The sequence below is a fragment of the Cyprinus carpio genome, chromosome B15 (assembly GCF_018340385.1).
Source record: "Cyprinus carpio isolate SPL01 chromosome B15, ASM1834038v1, whole genome shotgun sequence".
Taxonomy (NCBI): Eukaryota; Metazoa; Chordata; class Actinopteri; order Cypriniformes; family Cyprinidae; genus Cyprinus; species Cyprinus carpio.
The window spans coordinates 23,121,066-23,140,576 of NC_056611.1; the positions used below are offsets into that span (position 1 = coordinate 23,121,066).

General features: G+C 35.4%; 1 protein-coding gene across 3 annotated transcripts in view; it reads right to left on the reverse strand.

The window, feature by feature from the left end:
- Positions 1-19,511, reverse strand: part of col4a4 (collagen, type IV, alpha 4) — a 68,172-nt gene that overhangs the window by 35,950 nt on the left and 12,711 nt on the right. For all 3 annotated transcript variants that reach the window (XM_042739895.1, XM_042739896.1, XM_042739894.1), the window contains exon 4: positions 15,231-15,302. In XM_042739895.1, the coding sequence (XP_042595829.1) occupies positions 15,231-15,302 (72 nt within the window). The remainder of the gene's footprint in view (positions 1-15,230; positions 15,303-19,511) is intronic.

The window sequence follows — 19,511 nt, forward strand, 5'->3', positions numbered from 1 at the left end:
CATTATGAAATAAATGTTTTTCTCTAGTTCACGTTAGCCACAGTTATTGGCACCCAATTATTGCAACGTCCTTTTCCCAAGATAACAGCTCTTTTAAGTTTTCTCCTATAATGCCTGATGAGTTTGGAGATCACCTGACAAGAGATCAGAGACCATTCCATCATACAGAATCTCTCCAGATCCTTCAGAAAACCAGCTCCATGTTGGTGCTTCCTCTCTTCAGTTCACTCCAATCATTTTCTACAGGGTTTAGGTCAGGGTACTGAGACAGCCATGGCAGAAGCTTAATTTTGTGCTCACTGACACATTTTTTGTTGATTTTGATGTTTGTTTTGGATCATTGTCTTGATGGAAGATCCAAATATTGTCCATTATAAGATTTCTTACAGAGGCAGTAAGGTTTAGGTTTTTTATCTCTTGGTATTTGATAGAATCCATGATGCCATGTATCTGAACAAGATGTCCAGGACCTCAGATTTTGTATTTCATGAGAGCTACACATTCCAAAAAATTTGGGACAGGTAGCAATAAGAGGCCAGAAAAGTTAAATGCACATATAAGGAACAGTTGGAGGACCAATTTGCAACTTATAAGGTCAATTGGCAACATGATTGGGTATAAAAAGAGCCTCTCAGAGTAGCAGTGTCTCTCAGAAGTCAAGATGGGCAGAGGATCACCAATTCCCCCAATGCTGTGGCGATAAATAGTGGAGCAATATCAGAAAGGAGTTTCTCAGAGAAAAATTGCAAAGAGTTTGAAGTTACCATCATCTACAGTGCATAATATCTTCCAAAGATTCAGAGAATCTGGAACAATCTCTGTGCGTAAGGGTCAAGGGCCGGAAAACCATACTGGATGCCCATGATCTTCGGGCCCTTAGACGGCACTGCATCACATACAGGAATGCTACTGTAATGGAAATCACAACATGGTCTCAGGAATACTTCCAGAAAACATTATCGGTGAACACAATCCACCGTGCCATTCGCCGTTGCCGGCTAAAACTCTATAGGTCAAAAAAGAAGCCATATCTAAACATGGTCCAGAAGCGTAGGCGTTTTCTCTGGGCCAAGGCTCATTTAAAATGGATTGTGGCAAAGTGGAAAACTGTTCTGTGGTCAGACGAATCAAAATTGGAAATTCTTTTTGGAAAACTGGGACGCCATTTCATCCGGACTAAAGAGGACAAGGACAACCCAAGTTGTTATCAGCGCTAGGTTCAGAAGCCTGCATCTCTGATGATATGGGGTTGCATGAGTGCGTGTGGCATGGGCAGCTTACACATCTGGAAAGGCACCATCAATGCTGAAAGGTATATCCAAGTTCTAGAACAACATATGTTCCCATCCAGACGTTGTCTCTTTCAGGGAAGACCTTGCATTTTCCAACATGACAATGCCAGACCACATACTGCATCAATTACAACATCATGGCTGCGTAGAAGGAGGATCCGGGTTCTGAAATGGCCAGCTTGCAGTCCAGATCTTTCACCCATAGAAAATATTTGGTGCATCATAAAGAGGAAGATGCGACAAAGAAGACCTAAGACACTTGAGCAACTAGAAGCCTGTATTAGACAAAAATGGGACAACATTCCTATTCCTAAACTTTAGCAACTTGTCTCCTCAGTCCCCAGACGTTTGCAGACTGTTATAAAAAGAAGAGGGGATGCCACACAGTGGTAAAACATGGCCTTGTCCCAACTTTTTTGAGATGTGTTGATGCCATGAAATTTAAAATAAACTTATTTTTCCCTTAAAATTATACATTTTCTCAGTTTAAACATATGATGTCATCTATGTTGTATTCTGAATAAAATATTGAAATTTGAATCTTCCACATCATTGCATTCTGTTTTTATTCACAATTTGTACATGGTCCCAACTTTTTTGGAATCGGGTTTGTATTTTATGAAGCTCAACAATCTTGTTCTGTACATCAGAACTATATTCTTTGGTTTTACTTCTTGTGATATATCAGTGGTCCTCAAACTGGGGGTCGCGACCCCTAGGGGCGCAGAGCTATGACAAGGGGGCGTGGCAAGGCTGAGTATTTTGCAAAGGAAACCACTGCAGGGTGATAAAGACTACACTGCATAATTTTACCGCTTATCATGCGGTAAGTATGTGTGTTGATAAGTAAATAACAATGCAAAATATTAATTTGACATATTTTAATTACCTCAACATGACTCACAGTACCCGCTTGAGCGCTCCGTTGTCAGTTGTAGCAGTTGTGGTTGTATCAATAACAGACCACTAGATGGCGAGATTGACGAATCGGAGTTGTATAACAGGGAGCCATGTAGAAATACAAATGAACAATGAATGGTTTTGGCCTAAGCATGAAAGTTACAAGTTTGTGGAAATACTGCCAGTGCCATTTACATAAAGCAGATGATGAATATACTTAAGATTCACAAATACCAAAACAACATGTCTAGACGAGCGGCACGGCGTGACAAAAGCAAATAGAAACCAGTGATGTTCTATCAGTGGATGCAGCGCGACGCAACACAACACAAATCTATGACAGTAAACTGATGCCCCGTTCTATTTCTGACGAACTCCAGCAAAGGACAACTGGATTTGCAATGTTCACTTTGTTGCGTCCAGTGTGGTGAAAAGACAAGAAAATATGACTAGGCATATCTCACCCTAAGGTTCACCAGTACAAAGGTGGGTGATGAAGCCGAACAAGTTAAGAAGGCAAGTAGGCTAGTTAAGTAGTACTATGTTAATCACAATATTTCAAATTTTATATATAATTTTGCAATCAAGGTCATGTCTGAGAAGGTGCAATATTCATAAGAGAATCATGAAAAAATTGTTTCACTGTATATTATAAAAATCACAACTGAATTAAAAAATGACAAAAATAATAAATTATTATTTATAATCAAATCACCATATTAGAATTATTTCTAAAGGATCAAGTGACACTGAAGACTGGAGTAATGATGCTGAAAATTCAGATTTGATCACAGGAATACAGTAAATGTTAAAACATTCAAATAGATATTTTAAATTGACACATTTCACAATATTACATAAGATACTTTATTAAAAAAAAAAAGGGGGGGGGGGTGACCTGGAAATATTTTTCTCTACAAAATGGGGGCCCGGCAGAAAAAGTTTGGCAACCACTGTGATAGATTATTAAGGGAATTTGGCCTTTGTGTTCTTCATATTTATAAGGGAAGTCATGGCTGGACAATTTCTGTCACCCTGGTGTGCTACAAAATGTAAATATGAGTGAATATACTTCAGAGATATTTTACTCATAAGAATTTCTAGGGGTGCCAATAATGGTAGCCAGCATGCATTGGAGAAAAACATTTATTTCATAATGTGAGTTTCCCCCCACTTTCAAGTGTTTTACTTCAATAAAAGTTTAGAATTTTGTGCATTTTTTAAATGAAAGCTATAACATTTATTTTCACAGCTTCTTTTGCTCATATTTACCAAGGGTGCCAATATTAGTGGGCGGCACTGTTTACAGTAATATATAGTAGTACTGTACCGATCTAATTTAATGTTACACAGTAGCCAACAGTTCCACAAACATTCACTTAAGACAGCAGATTATGTTTGCCTGAAAAGCCTTCTTAAATACTGTAATTTTGTGTATACAGTATGTATATATTCATCAGGATCGCGAGCTGGCAGAAGCACATTTATGTGCGAGATTTATATATCTGTCAGCGGCAGTGTGAGAAGCAAGCAGAGAAAAAGTTACTCCTATCAGAAAACGTACAAATAAAGATAATTTTAGATGTTGAATTACTATTTGGAGTACTGGGATTGCTAGACGAGGGCTGAATGAACTAATTTTTGTGAAAATCTGAAATTCGACCAAAAATGTTTCACTTTTTTTGTCTGTTACTCAAAATTAGCCTGTGTGCATTCCGACTCATTTGGGCAGCACGGGTCACATATACACATACATACACACACACATACATATATATATATTTTTTTATATAGTGGAATGTACACTCCCGTTCAAAGATTTTTAGGCTTCTCAGTAAAAACATTTTGTTTGTTTGACTGGCATAATGGAAGCTGAAAATTCAACTTTGCATCACATGAATAAATTACACTTTAAAATATATCTTTAAAAAGTTATTTTTAAATTTTAAGTAATATTTGACAATTTTACAGCCATGCAGCATTGATGAGCATGAGAGACATCTTTCAAAACCACAGTTAAATCTTCCCAAACTTTTGAACAGTAGTGTATTTTTACAAAATCACCACAAGGGTGTGACAAAGCATCAAGAACATATTACATTCAGAGTACTGTTGTGTGTCACCAGATGCTGCTCTAGGCTTGAGTGTGACTGGTTACTGATGTTAGCTCTCATATTGTTTGAGAGTGATTCTTTAGTAAGATTAAGAGTTTTCTTTAGTGTTCTGGTAAGTAACTGTGTAGGATAAATACTTTTTATATATAAGAGTACATAATTGTATGCAATATATAAAAACAACTGATTGCATCACATCTGATTTGTGCTATAAATATACATATTTATAAAAAAAATGGATGAGGAAAAGAAAAAAAAGAAACTACATACACTTGCATGAGAAAGAATTAGTGAATGAGTGACTGACTGGTCTAAAAGAGCTTTGACTGAAACAACACACTGACGGGAACTAAGAAAACACACACACACACACACACACACACACACACACACACACACACACACACACACACACACACACACACACACAGGGGAACAGCAGTGGAGCACTGGGATTTAGCAGTGTTTACATACACACAGCAAAAATCCTCAAAAGTACAGTGGCAAACATGTAAAATATTTGACTGAATGCAGTCCATGCAGACACACATCCTCTCTTCAAGCTCACGCTGCTGAACAGCCTCCCCTAAATGGGAGGAAAGAATCATCTTAATTGCAGGTTCTTCCCACAGCTGGTTTGTGACAGTTTCAGTTTTAGAGCACTTTTAATTAAAATACCAGGAACGATTCTCTCTTTCTCTTCCTCTGGTCACTGTTTTTGTGGATTAATCCTTTATTTATGCAAACACACAGGCATGTTTTTTTTTTTTTTTTTTTTTTATGACCTGTAAGACATTGGATTTGACTTTGATCAGACACAATAGCAAAGCACTGACAGGGCAAGTCAATGAGTAAAAAACTACAGAATAAAGTGTGTGTGTATGTGTGTTTGCTCAAAACATTGCACATATGCACACTACAGCTCAAAAATTTGGGGTCAGTAACATTAAAGGGATACTCCACCCAAAATGAAAATTTTGTCATTAATCACTTACCCCCATGTTGTTCCAAACCCGTAAAAGCTTCGTTCGTCTTCGGAACACAATTTAAGATATTTTGGATGAAAACCGGAAGGCCTGTGACTGTCCCATAGACTGCCAAGTAACAGTGTCAAGGTCCATAAAAGGTATGAAAGTCGTCGTCAGAATACTCCATCTGCCATCAGACGTGCAATCTGGGTTATATGAAGTGATGGGAACACTTTTTGTAAGAGAAGAAACCAAAATAACGACTTTATTCAACAGTTCCTTTGTCAACAGTCTCCTCTGTGTCTCTCCATATCACCGTATTCTGTGTATGCTGTTCTGTGTCATCCGTGCCACAAGGATGCGCTGTTTTCTTTCAAATCAAAGCTAAATACACAGCACAAATAAAATAACAGCACATCCTTGTGCGGATGATACAGAAGAGCATAGTGATATGGAGAGACAGAGGAGACTGTTGACAAAAGAAATGTTGAATAAAGTCGTTATTTTTGTTTTCTTCGCTTACAAAAAGTGTTCCCGTCGCTTCATATAACCCAGATTGCACGTCTGATGGCAGATGGAGTATTCTGATGACGACTTTCATACCTTTTTATGGACCTTGACACTGTTATTTACTTGGCAGTCTATGGGACAGTCACAGGCCTCCCGGTTTTCATCCAAAATATCTTAAATTGTATTCTGAAGACAAACAAAGCTTTTATGGGTTTGGAACAACATGGGGGTAAGTGATAAATGACAAAATTTTCATTTTGGGGTGGAGTATCCCTTTAAAAGAAATACTTTTAATAAAAAAATAAAAGTATTTTTATTTAAAAGTGACCATAAAGACATTTATAATGTTACAAAAGATTTCTAATTCAAATGAATGCTGTTATTTTGAACTTTATACAGCTACAATATTTAGCTTCATATAACTTTTTAATTTACTAACTAAACAAAAAAGACATACACCATATTCTACTTGACTTTGTGATGTGAAACAAGTATGATAGTATGAGTGTGTGTGTTAAGCAGCATGCACTCAGTGGTTGTGACAGAGGTAGATCATTGTGTGTTGAGGGTGTTCACAGTCTTTCAGGGAAAGCAGTGACTGTGATAATTACTAAAGACCCACTGGATTCCCTCAGCAACACACACACATCCGTACACCTCTGGTTTACAATTACGGCTTGCACAGCAAAATACAGCTGTCCACACCGTCACACACGACTCCTGAACCATATAGACATGTATTCACATGTAAAACTCATCAATAGAGCTGTTCAGGTTCTAGTGCTAAAAACCAGAAAAAAAATTGCATTTTCAAGTTTTTTTTTTTTTTTTTTATTTATTTTTTTATTTTTTTTAAATCACAGGAGTTTCTGATTTATTCGTGAAAAAAAAAAAAAACGTTATTTAAAGAGACTTTCTTTTGTTCATACCATACAGTTATACACTGTTTTTTGAATCTGCTGTATGCATCAAAAACATGCTAACAAGTGGGTTTTACCCTTAACTAAAACTATTGAAAAAGAATAGAGCAGTTAAAAATACTGCTGCTGCACTTATAACATGAAATAACCCCCACATAGCATACATGAAAACCCTGTAGCAGATCTATAAAGGTGGAGCTGGGGAAGGTGAAGGGTTTCTGAAGTGTGCTGCAACTGCCAGGACTAGCCAAATATTTGAATGTTGAGCAGCAAGCTCATTGGCTGCTGATACAAAAAGAATCAGTTAGCTGTGCCATGTGATAATAGCTAGGTTTCCATCCAAAGATGTGAATTTAACTTATGCACAAAATTTGAACATTGCATAAAACATTTGCAAATAAAGTACCATTTCCATTCATCGAGTCAAAGAGAACAAAATGGTCATTTCCTGATAAATTGGCACTAAATATCACTAAGAAAAGTAGGAGAAATATAATAATTTTTTATATATGATAAATTACTTGTGCCTCAGAGCGAGCAGACAAAATAATAAATGCTGTCACTGCTTTCGGAGGTGGATGCCTGCTGTTTTGGAATGTAGTCATGTAAGACAATTATACAGACTTACAGACTTTGCTCAGGCATTCCAGAATGACCAAAAAACATTTCAGATACTGTGCAATGAGATCATTCTGCTGGTTTGTCAAGTTATCCTATCCACTCATGCAAAGTCTCTTGACTTTTTTGATGTGCATAGTTGAATTTATTTGGTAAATTTGTTTCCATCATAGTTTGCACATGTTTTTTCTTATCGGATAAAAAGTTTATCCTACTCAATTGTGCGCATAAGTTTTTATGCACATTTTAGAATTTAATTTTGGTGTTTCCATCCTGCATTTTTATGCAATATTCCAAAATGAGCATAAAAAAAGGTGTATGGAAACATAGCTAATGATGTTATTATGTCAGATTGAGTTTGACTTGTTGGACAATGTCATCTAGAGCTTCATGACAGAACTTTGGATTTTAGCTAGTTTCCAAGGCAACAAAAACATATTAAAAACTATAAAGATGTCTTTAAAGCTGCAGTCCGTAACTTGTTTCGGTTTAAAATTATCCGAAATACATAACCAGCCAGTGTTCAAAACTATCACCTTACTTTAGCCCAATTCACAACAGTTAGTTTATAATAATGTTTTCTAATTTGAGTGGTACGGGTAGGTTTTTTTGTGGGAAATTCGAACTGCCACGTCATTACGTCACGTCTGTAAACATAAAGAAGTTGTCCCAGCTACTAGGCTATCACATGTGAGGATCTTGCAGGTGGCGGATCGTTTACAGCCTTTTATCACAGCAGCTAGAATAATTAAATATATCATTTTGATTGCAGATTGTAAACCAGAAAGGATTATGTGTTTATGAAACACATGTGAATGAAATTAAATTATATTGCAGTTTTACAGATAGCCTGGGATTACACAAGATATGCATTTTAAAGGCAAGCAGTTCCAAGGAAGCATATGTTGCTTTTTGGGCTAAAAGAATTTCGGTTGCACTTTATTTAACAGTACGTGCACTTACATGTACTTACAGTGTACCTACCTAAGAAAGTTCTGGTAATATAAGGTAACTACATGGAGTAGGGTTAGGTTCAGGATTAATACCTAGTTATTACCTAGTTATTGTAATTACTAATAAGTACATGAGGAACAGGAATGTAAAATAAAGTGCTACAATTTTATTGTGACTTATTGTAATGCTTTTTTCTTCAGTTGGTCAGAACAAACGTGGCAGACTTGTTTCTTGTTCGAATGACAATATACGGTGAAAATTCTTATTTGGGTCATAAATTCCAAGACGTAGGGTAGAATTTGTGATTGTGAAGTACAGTAAATATCCACACCGGTGCAGTGACTGACTGCCACACATATTCCTCAAAACATTAGATTCATCTGCGCTTGAGCCGTGCCAGACCACAACCCACTAAAATAATTCCGCAAACAGCTGCAATTGCAGGTTTCGAAACAGAGATGGCGACAAAGAGGAAAAACTTACAGACTGCAGCTTTAAAAAAAAAAAAAAAAATTATTTTATTTTTTTTAATTTCTAAAACTTTAAATAAAAATAAAAATAAAATATAAAAATAAAACAATTTAAAATATTAACACAAAATATAATAGTATAACCAATGTTACTTAAATAAAACTGCTTGCTATATGGACTAGAGCAGTGTTTCCCAATCCCAGAGATATGGCTAATACCTGCGTTTGCAAGACCCCATAATCCTACTCATGCAAACATTCCACAGTTCTAATGACAGCCATGCAAATGTCCTCAAAACCCTCCCATAATCTCCTTCTTAAGAACATTGCTAGACCAACACGCGTGACACACAGCGTGTGACATACTTAGCTAGAGTGATGTCCTGGATTTCTAAATTGCCTAAAATGTCCAGGTTTTGGCTTTATTTTCCTACTGACAAGCTCCCTGCAGTCCTCATACATTATTTATATGCTTATTTGCATTGCTTTGACCGTTCTCTGCAGATCCTATCTTCTCACATGCTTCAGTTGGTTGGTTATGTACAATGCCTGCACGCTATTGGTCAAACTACTTTTTAATCATTACCTTTAACAATTCTGAAAACAAAATACATTTAGGCACTTTAGAAATCTCGCCCAGGACTTGTAAAGATGACATATGGTCACCCTAACTAGCACCCATGTGCTGTGTCCCAGCAGTGAACTCTGAAAGAAAGATAGTCTTTATGATGGACAGTATTGTTATTTACACTAAAAACACACTGCAAACCCACAGGCACACGCAAGCACACACACTGCCTCACACCTTTCATTAGAGAAAGTACTAGTTGTTAGCAGCACAAAGCCTACAGACTCTGTGATTACAGGAGCCAGAGAAAGTGTTTTACTTATATACACACACACTAATGCACATATGCTGAGTTGTGCCTTAATAGTTCAGAGGTCAAAGACTAGACTAGAAGACATGTGGCCTGAGGCATGAGGACTTCTGGCCTCATTTTGGAACCACAGAACCAAGACATGAGAGACAACATAATACAACACAGGACACACACAGAGGCATTCTGGGCCCCTTGTTATAGGTTATTATTCTAGGCAGATTACTGGTTACTACTTCACTTGGAGTCACAGTATTTTAAGAACGGAACACTAGTTTATAACATACTGCAGCGCATACTTATTAAAAATAGAATGTAAAACATTAAGAAACATACTTATTTATTTTTTTAGGAAGGAAAGGACGTGATGTGTGGCCAAGTATGGTGACCCACATGGTGGGTACTTGGACACACACACACACTGTGAACACACACCCGGTCACCATACTTGGCAGTCCTTTCCTAAAAATATATATATACAAGTATAAGAGATAAAAACATCTTACCAACCACAAACTTTTACTATGAAATGTTTCTTAATGTTTTACATTCTATTTTTAATAAGTATACACTGCAGTACATAATAAACTAGTGTTCCGTTTTTGACATACTGTGACCAGTGGTAGAAGTAACCAGTAATCTGCCTAGAATAATAACCTATAACAAGGGGCCCAGAATGCCTCTGTGTGTGTCCTGTGTTGTATTACTGTATGTCAATAGGCAAATAAAGCCAAAACCTGGACATTTTAGGCAATTTAGAAATCCTGGCCAGGACATCACTCTAGCTAAGTATGTCACACGCTGTGTGTCACGCGTGTTGGTCTAGAAGAATTCTTAAGAAGGAGATTATGGGAGGGTTTTGGGGACATTTGCATGGCTGTCATTAGAACTGTGGAATGTTTGCATGAGTAGGATTATGGGGTCTTGCAAACGCAGGTATTAGCCATATCTCTGGGATTGGGAAACACTGCTCTAGTCCATATAGCAAGCAGTGTTATTTAAGTAACATTGGTTATACTATTATATTTTGTGTTAATATTTTAGCCACCAGATCCAGTCTGTATCCAGATCAGATGGTCACTGCAGTCACCCGGATCCAGTACGTATCCAGCCCAGATGGTGGATCAGGACCTAGAGATGACCTCGACAGCCCTGAATGTCAGCAGAGACCAGGACAACTAGATAAGCCCCAGAGACAGATCCCCAGTAAAGACCTTGTCTCCTAGATGGCCATCGGGACAAGACCACAGGAACCGGATGAGTCCTCTGCACAATCTGACTTTGCTGCATCATGGAACAACCTGCTTGTTTATCTGGCCAGAGGAGAACTGGCCCCCTGACTGAGCCTGGTTTCTCCCAAGGTTTTTTCTCCATTCTGTCACCGATGGAGTTTTGGTTCCTTGCCGCTGTCACCTCTGGCTTGCTTAGTTGGGGACACTTATTTTCCAGCGATATCCTCGACTTGATTGCACAGATACTATTTAAACTGAACTGAGCTGGATGATGACATCACTGAATTCAATGATGAACTACCTGTAACTGAAAATTGAGTGTTTACTATTGTCCTTTTGCATTATTGACACACTATTTTCTTATTTAATACTGTAAAGCTGCATTGACACAATCTGTATTGTTAAAAGCGCTATATGAATAAAGGTGACTTGACTTATACATACTACATAATGTATAAATAGTATGAATACTATATATTAATATGCTCTTCCAAAAACAGCCAGAGTTTGTAAATAAAAAAAAGTGCATGTTTTATATATATATATATATATATATAAGATTCACAGCATATATGATCCAGCTGTGATGGACATGTACCATAGTATTCTTTAAAGTAGCATGCATAATGGAACAGGGAGATCATTACAAATGGAATGCCTGAAAAACTGTGTTCACATTTTTGTTGTGTTAAACTGCACTTTATTGTGTATGTGTGTTTTTTTTATGGGAGATGACTTTGTTTTTCTTTAATTTATGAGTCCTCATCCCACCCCATTCCAGGGATTTCTGGGATAGTTCCAGTAGTCCAGTGACTGCTAGGGCTGTGGAATTAATCGCATGCGATTGTCATTTGCATCTTGTCAGTAAAGCCAGTTCATTGATTGGTAGTAAATCGCCATCACCTGCTTTCAGATGGATGGCATTTACTACACAGAGCTGTAGTTCACTGACAAACTAGGCAATATCGCGTTCATAATCACAGATGAATTGCATCGATTATGAATGAGATATTGCCTGGCTTGTCAGTGAACTACGGCTCTGTGTATTAAATGCTGATCCATCTGAAAGCAGGTGATGGTGATTTACTACAAATCACAGAACCGGCTTTACTGGCGAGATGTGCTTGACAATCGCATGCGATTAATTGCAGGGCCCTAGTGACTGCACTTTGATTACAACAACTGAAGTGTTTATTATCTCATTATCAACAACTGGTGTGTGTGTGTTTGTAAACAAATTAGCATGAACACAGATTATTCAAATTCCTTTCAAAAGAGTCTGATCTGTTCAAAAAAGACAAAAATGACAGTTATGACAAATACTCAACATGGATGATATAGAGAATTCATCTGTTAGTGTGTGTGCTATAAGCAGCTGTGCACAGTTTTGTAACTGCGCTCCTAACTGTAATTGGGCCGCTGGGCTTTACAAGGCTGCCGTAAATTTGTCGCTCTTGTGCTAAAGACTATTATTATTTTGACTTAAGAACCTCCTGCAAGGACACATTTACTCTATCTCTGCCACACAGACACACAAATCAACACAACCTTACATACTTTTCTAATTCTTTTCCTTTAGGTTCTATCTTAAAAATGCATTACATTCACCTTGGCTTTTTCCATGCTTTACGTACTACTGTACTTCTTTGCAAGATAAAAATTGAAGGAGTGCTTCCCAAAACAGATATAATAGAAAGTTTGGGTTCAGGAAGGTTTTTATTTATTTATTTATTTATTTTAAATAAATTAAAACTTTTATTTAGCAAGGACACATTAATCAAAAGTGACAGTAAAGATTTTTATAATGTTACAAAAAATTATATTTTAAACACCAAAGAATCCAAAAAAAAAATCATTTAAAAATCCTTAAAAAAAACTACCAATTATAAAGCATCACTATCATCAAAACAAAATATAATAAGAAAAGTTTCTTTAGCAGCAAATCAACATATTAGAATGATTTCTGAAGGATCATGCGACACTGAAGACAGGAGTAATGATGCTGAAAATCCAGCTTTGCATCACAGGAATTAAGTATTTTGATGATGATGATGATGATACATTTTAATTATATTGCGCTTTTATCAAACATACACTAATATAGAAAACTGTTATTTTAAATTATATTAATATTTCACTATATATATATATATATATATATATATATATATATATATATATATATATATATATATATATATATATATATATATATATATACATATACATACAGGGCTTGACATTAACTTTTTTGCTCACTAGCCGATGTGGCTAGTGGTTTTCCAAAGTTACTAGCCACACAGCATTTTTACTAGCCATATTTTTGTTGTTGTGAAATTACCTGATAAAAGTTGACTATGGCGTGCTAATATTTACTTGAACTAGATTTACAACCCTTTTAAATGTAAAACCACTGTACACACCCAAATCAAGACTACATATATGTATAACAATACAGGTTATTATCATTAGCTCTGATAAGGTTGTGTGTAAAGCTCGTTTTTTAAATAAAACCATGTATTAAGATAAAGACATAAAAAAGTAGCTTCTTATTGCGTAATAAAAGTGGTGCATGGATGTAGAAAATTAATAAAAAAGATAAAAAACCTTTAGCATTAGAAACACTGTCTGTTTAAATATCAGAATCAGACTCAGAATTACTTTATTGAACCACACTGGGAAATTCTTTGTTACGAGTTGCAATGGAAAGTAGGTCAGTCTCGAAACCTCACGAAAAATGCATGCCATGGTTCGGACAAAGTTGCTTTTATCTTCATTAAAATTTGAGGGGAAGGTTCCTCTCATCATAAAGAACACATTTCAGTTTGTGTCATTTTTATTTGAATCGGCTTTGCTTCTCAAGCTTGCGGTCATCCCTGTTGCTTGCACACCCTTTTCTACCCATTTTATTCCTTCCAGTAAACTTTGCATGTAATATGCTTTGATACAGCACTCTGTGAACAGTATGATACAGCACTCTGTGAACAGCCTACCCTTTTAGTAATGACCTTCTGTGAATTACATTCTTTGTGGAGGGTGTCAATGATCGACTTCTGGACCACTGCCAAGTCAGCAGTCTTCCCCATTATTGTGGTTTCAAAGAACAAGAGATACCCAGAATTTATACTGTAGGGATGGTCATTTAATGAAACTCAAATGTAAATATTTTGAGATACTGGATTTTTGACTTTCATGAGCTGTAAGCTCTAATCATCATCATCAAAAAAAAAAAAAAAAAAACCTTTGAAATGTTTTACTTTACATGTAATGAATCTAGAATACATGAAAGTTTCACTTTTTAAAATGAGTTACAAAAAAACGTAATTTTGTTTGAGATGCACCTGTATATCCATTTATTTGATTTCTTACTAAAGTGTGTATATATATATATATATATATATATATATATATATATATATATATATATATATATATATATATATATATATATATATATATATATATATATATATATATATATATACACACACACACACACACACTGTATATGTAGTTAGCTAGGCATTATCACAAAATAAAACTAGACACAAATGGTTGACCGTACATTAGCATTACATTTACAGAGCCAAAACAATAAGGTGCCATGAAATATTGATTTGAATCTAAATTATTTTATTCACATAATAATAATAATGATAATAATAATAATAATAATAATAATAATAATAATAATAATAATAATATACATAAAACAAATAAATAGAAAATTCTTCAATTCTTCAGTTATTTTTGTACAGAGGGGGAGGATGGTGGGGTGACAAAATACAAAACTGACAGCATAATAACACTCCTGAAAGTGCACACCTGATACACACACACAGACACACGAGGTACACACCCTGTAACATTCCACTGTAAAACTGTGCTTAATCGAAGTGAAGCATTCGTGCCTCTGAAATACTCATTAACACATTGAATCTTTTTTTCCCTCTTCTAAGAACACGCAAAGAACTGCATTATGCCAACACCTGGATGGAGCTGCTCAGGTAGAGACATGAACAGGCATGTATCACTGGCATGAAACTGGGTCAGTGTGCCAGTGCGAGTGTGAGCAGGAGCATGAACATGAACTAAATGTTGTGCGAAAACAGAATAAATAAGATTAGAGTGAGACTTAGTTAATGAAATGAAGAGCTCCTGGATCAGGGGAAGACTTCTTGTTTTGCCACACAAACAAACAAACCATGTGTCTCAAAACCCAGCCTTCTGGGAACAGCTAGACAAGTGTGAATGGCAGTCAGTCAACACCTGAATCTCGTCTGGTGTTGAATGATGCCAAAATGAAGACATGATATTCTGTAGTGACTATGATGCCATAATGTCAACAAAGTCAAAATGATGTAATGGACTTACCCTCTCTCCTTTGGGGGGGAAACACTGGCAGACCGAGCAGTCTCGACCATCGCACCTTTCTGTCTTGTCTCCCTAAAACACAGAAATATAGTTTCAGAAATAAAGGTTGGAAACTCACTAATTATCTTTATCAATATTTCAAAGTTTTAGAAGTCAACATTCATTCACACAGGTATATATGACCCTGGACCACAAAACCAGTCATAAGAGTCAATTTTTTAAATAAGTAAATAATAGTAATATAATAATAAGTAAAATAATAAATAAAATAAATAAGCATTCCACTGATGTATGGTTTGTAAGGATAGGAAAATATTTGGCTGATATACAACTATTTGAAAATCTGGAATCTGAGGGTGCAAAAAATATACATATATTCAGAAGATCGCCTTTAAAGTTGTCCAAATGAAGCTCTTAGCAATGCATGTTACTAATCAAAAATTAAGTTTTGATACATTTACGGTAGGAAATTTACAAAATATCTTAATGGAACATGATCTTTAATTAATACCCCAAATACTACATACATAAAATAAAAATCTATAAATTTTATCAATACAATTAAAAATTTTCTAATTCTACAAATATATACATGCTACTTATAGCTAATAATAATAATAATAATAATAATAATAATAATAATAATAATAATAATAATAATTAAATATACTAATTAATTTATTTCACGATTATTTAGTTTCATATTTGGAATTTTAACATTTAATTTATTATTTTTTTTTAATTTATATTCATTTATTGTTTACCATTGCTTCAGGAAAAAGATGTTGAAATGCACAACTTAATACTTGTTCTTACTTTTCTAAAAAATAACTCTGAATTATTTTATTCAACCAGAGGTGCTTTCATGAATAATCAAGTTTCATAAAATGCAAAATATAAATTTTATTCCAGCTACATATTCTAGGCCAAGATCAGCGTCAACTTTTTCACATCATGTATCGTACATGACAAATTACCATGTTTTTGATAGGTATCAGTATATTTGATGCTTGTCTCGTCTACTCCAGGGTTTTTGAAAATATATTTCCATTGTTTGCACAGCAAACTAGACTAGACGATGAGAGATCCACAGACATACACGTGACCTAACAAGCACAATGGCAGGAATGTAAACACATAGATAATGAAAGACATAGCAAAAGAGACACAAAGACAAAAAAGAGATAGGAGGCACAGACTGAAATATGTGAGCACATTAAGTACAAGTGGAAGAGGAAGTTTAGGTCCAATGTGTTATGTCTGTTTGGAGGTAGTCAACCACGTAAAAAGAGGAAGAGAGAGAGTGATAAACCATACTTGCAATCAGACCCCATTCTTTCACAAAAGCAAACTTATCGCACATGCATGCGCAGTGGTCTAAACATAGACACACATCTGAAATTAACATGTGAGGCACAGAAAGGCAAAAAATCTGTAAGAAATTATAGTCTGCTTCGACCCAGCTTCCACTCCACAATATGTTTGATCACGCTCATTTCCCAAAATGGCTTAATTATTATAAAGAAGAAGAAAGTCAACAGTTATGTTGTTTGTAGACCATTTGGGATGATCACATCCTAAGCAAATGGTGACCAATCGTAAAATGGGACAGGTGTGGGACACTGAGAACCACCTCAGACAAAGGGGAGTCAGAACTTAATTAACAACCAGACTACAGCTGTTACAACAGGAGCAATTTCATTTACATGAAGGGTAGTAAACTGAAAATGTATAAAAGGTTTGAACTTAGGATGTTCTGGGTTCATTCTGACTCCATTGAACCCAAGGTACTTTGTCACTGCTATGCTGAAATAAAGTACAGCAATGGACAGCTCAGTGCTTTGCAATATGCAACAATGCATCTCTTCCATGAGCACTTGTAGCAGATTATTATTTTTGTTTGCTTTGCACACAAAATGTATTCTTGTAGCTTCATAAAATTACGGTTGAACTACTGTTGTCACATGGACTATTTTAACTATGTCCTTACTACCTTTTGGGCCTTGAACATGTCAGTTGCGTTGCTGTCTATGCAGGGTCAGAAAGCTATCTGATTTCATCAAAATATCTTTATTTGTGTTCCAAAGATGAACGAAAGTCTTATGAATTTGGAACGACATGAGGGTGAGTAATTAACCCATTTAATCCCAATTTTTTTCTCAGACATGAAAATATCAAAATGATGTGTCATTAGTAACCCCTTGAAATATTTTTGTATCAATATTTCAAAGTTTTAGAAGTCAACATTCATTCACACAGGTATATATGAACCTGGACCACAAATCCAGTCATAAGAGTCATTTTTTTTTAAATAAGTAAATAATAGTAATATAATAATAAGTAAAATAATAAATAAAATAAATAAGCATTCCATTGATGTATGGTTTGTAAGGATATGAAAATATTTGGCTGATATACAGCCATTTAAAAAAATCTGGAATCTGAGGGTGCAAAAAATATATACATATATTCAGAACAAAAGTCTTATGAATTTGAAACGACATGAGGGTGAGTAATTAACACATTTAATCCCAAATTTTTCTCAGACATTTTTTAATGGAAAAGTGTGTGTTTTATGGTTGGTCACAATTGTGACCAGTGGGATTATGTGCATACTGAAATTTATTTATTTCTGCAGTCATCAAAATTTGTGTATATCTTACTATTATACAGTATATAAAAATCCTTATATAACACTGAATAGGTATACTAAGATGAAAAAAAAAGTTATTATCCCACTGGTCACTATTGTTGCCATCAAAATATTTACTCATTCCATGTCCACTCCACCACACTCAACAAAACTGTATAATTGTGAATTCATATATTAATACTAGACACCTTAAGGGTGCTGTATTTAGGATTGACACAGAGTGGTTGAACTAGGTATTCCAGTCCAAATTCAAAATATTGGAGAGGGTTTTTTTCAACCGGCCCCTACTCCTCTGACAGACTGGATGCACACACAGGTTGCCAGATTGACGACACACACAGGAACGAGCACACTTGACGATGAATGAAATAAAATAAGCTGTGTCTTCTGCCAAATGGCAACCCGGGGTGCCGAAATACAATTGGGTAAACTGGGCGGGTTTCACAAACCAAAACAGAGACCGACATTACGGCCCGGAATGCACATTTTCAAAGGAGAATTACTGACTGCAGCATTGTTTTTCAGATAAGCAAGTATGTTAACTTAGCATGTTTCTTAAATATCTGCAAACATATTATGGTATTTTTATGCTTTAGTAGAGTCAAAATCTTACATACAGAACCTTAAAAGATAACATGTACCAAAAATCTTTGTCATATCTTTATGTTAACATGCATTACAAGCCTTTTGTTTTGGAGCTTTGATGCAGCCATCATCATCTCATGGGTGCAAAAAGGAAGCAAACTGTGACAATTTGCACTAAACATATGTACTGTACATATTTAATTGAGATACTTTATTTTTTCCATATTTGCAGAAAATGCACTAAAACACCAGTCAGTAACATTTTTAAAGCTTAATAAATGAAAAACTTTTTTACCGTCACTATTGTGTCCAGTGGGATTAAATGGTTTAATGACAGAATGTTCATTTTTAGGGTGAACCATCCTTTTAATCTGTCACTTCTGGCCAAAAAGCAACATCATAATGACATCCATAATAACGCTTCCTCCAGTGAAAAAGTTTGTGCCCTGTTGCCCTCTCACATCAAAATCTATCGATACATTTGTTTAGAAATGTTTTGAATGGTTTTTGCTTGTAAACGGTGCTTGATCTCTGCATATTTCTCTCCTGATTCAGACAAGACAACTTTTACACTGGAGAAAGCAGTATTATGGATTAAGGACTTATATTTTAGCCGGTTTGAAGGTAAAACCCATCTTCATGATGGATTTGTTTCTTACAAACATACAGCTTTTCACTTCATAAGATGTTATGTGTTTGTGTGGATAACTTAGAGACTATTGTGATGTTTTTATCAGCTGTTTGGACTCTGACGGCACCCATTCAATGAAGAGGATCCATTGGTGAGCAAGTGATGTGATGCTAAATTTCTCCAAATCTGTTCTGATGAAGAAACAAACTCATCTACATCTTAAATGGCCTGAGGGTGATTTAATTTACAGTATTTTTTCATAATTTTCATATTTTTGCTGATGTTGATTCCTTAAAACAACTCTTCTTTTATCCTTTTAACATGTCTTAAATCACTGCCTGTTCTAACTTGTACTCTTCTACAAAATGTTTCACTTTGTTTGTTTTTTTTATTCACTGGGAGGTGCTTTGAA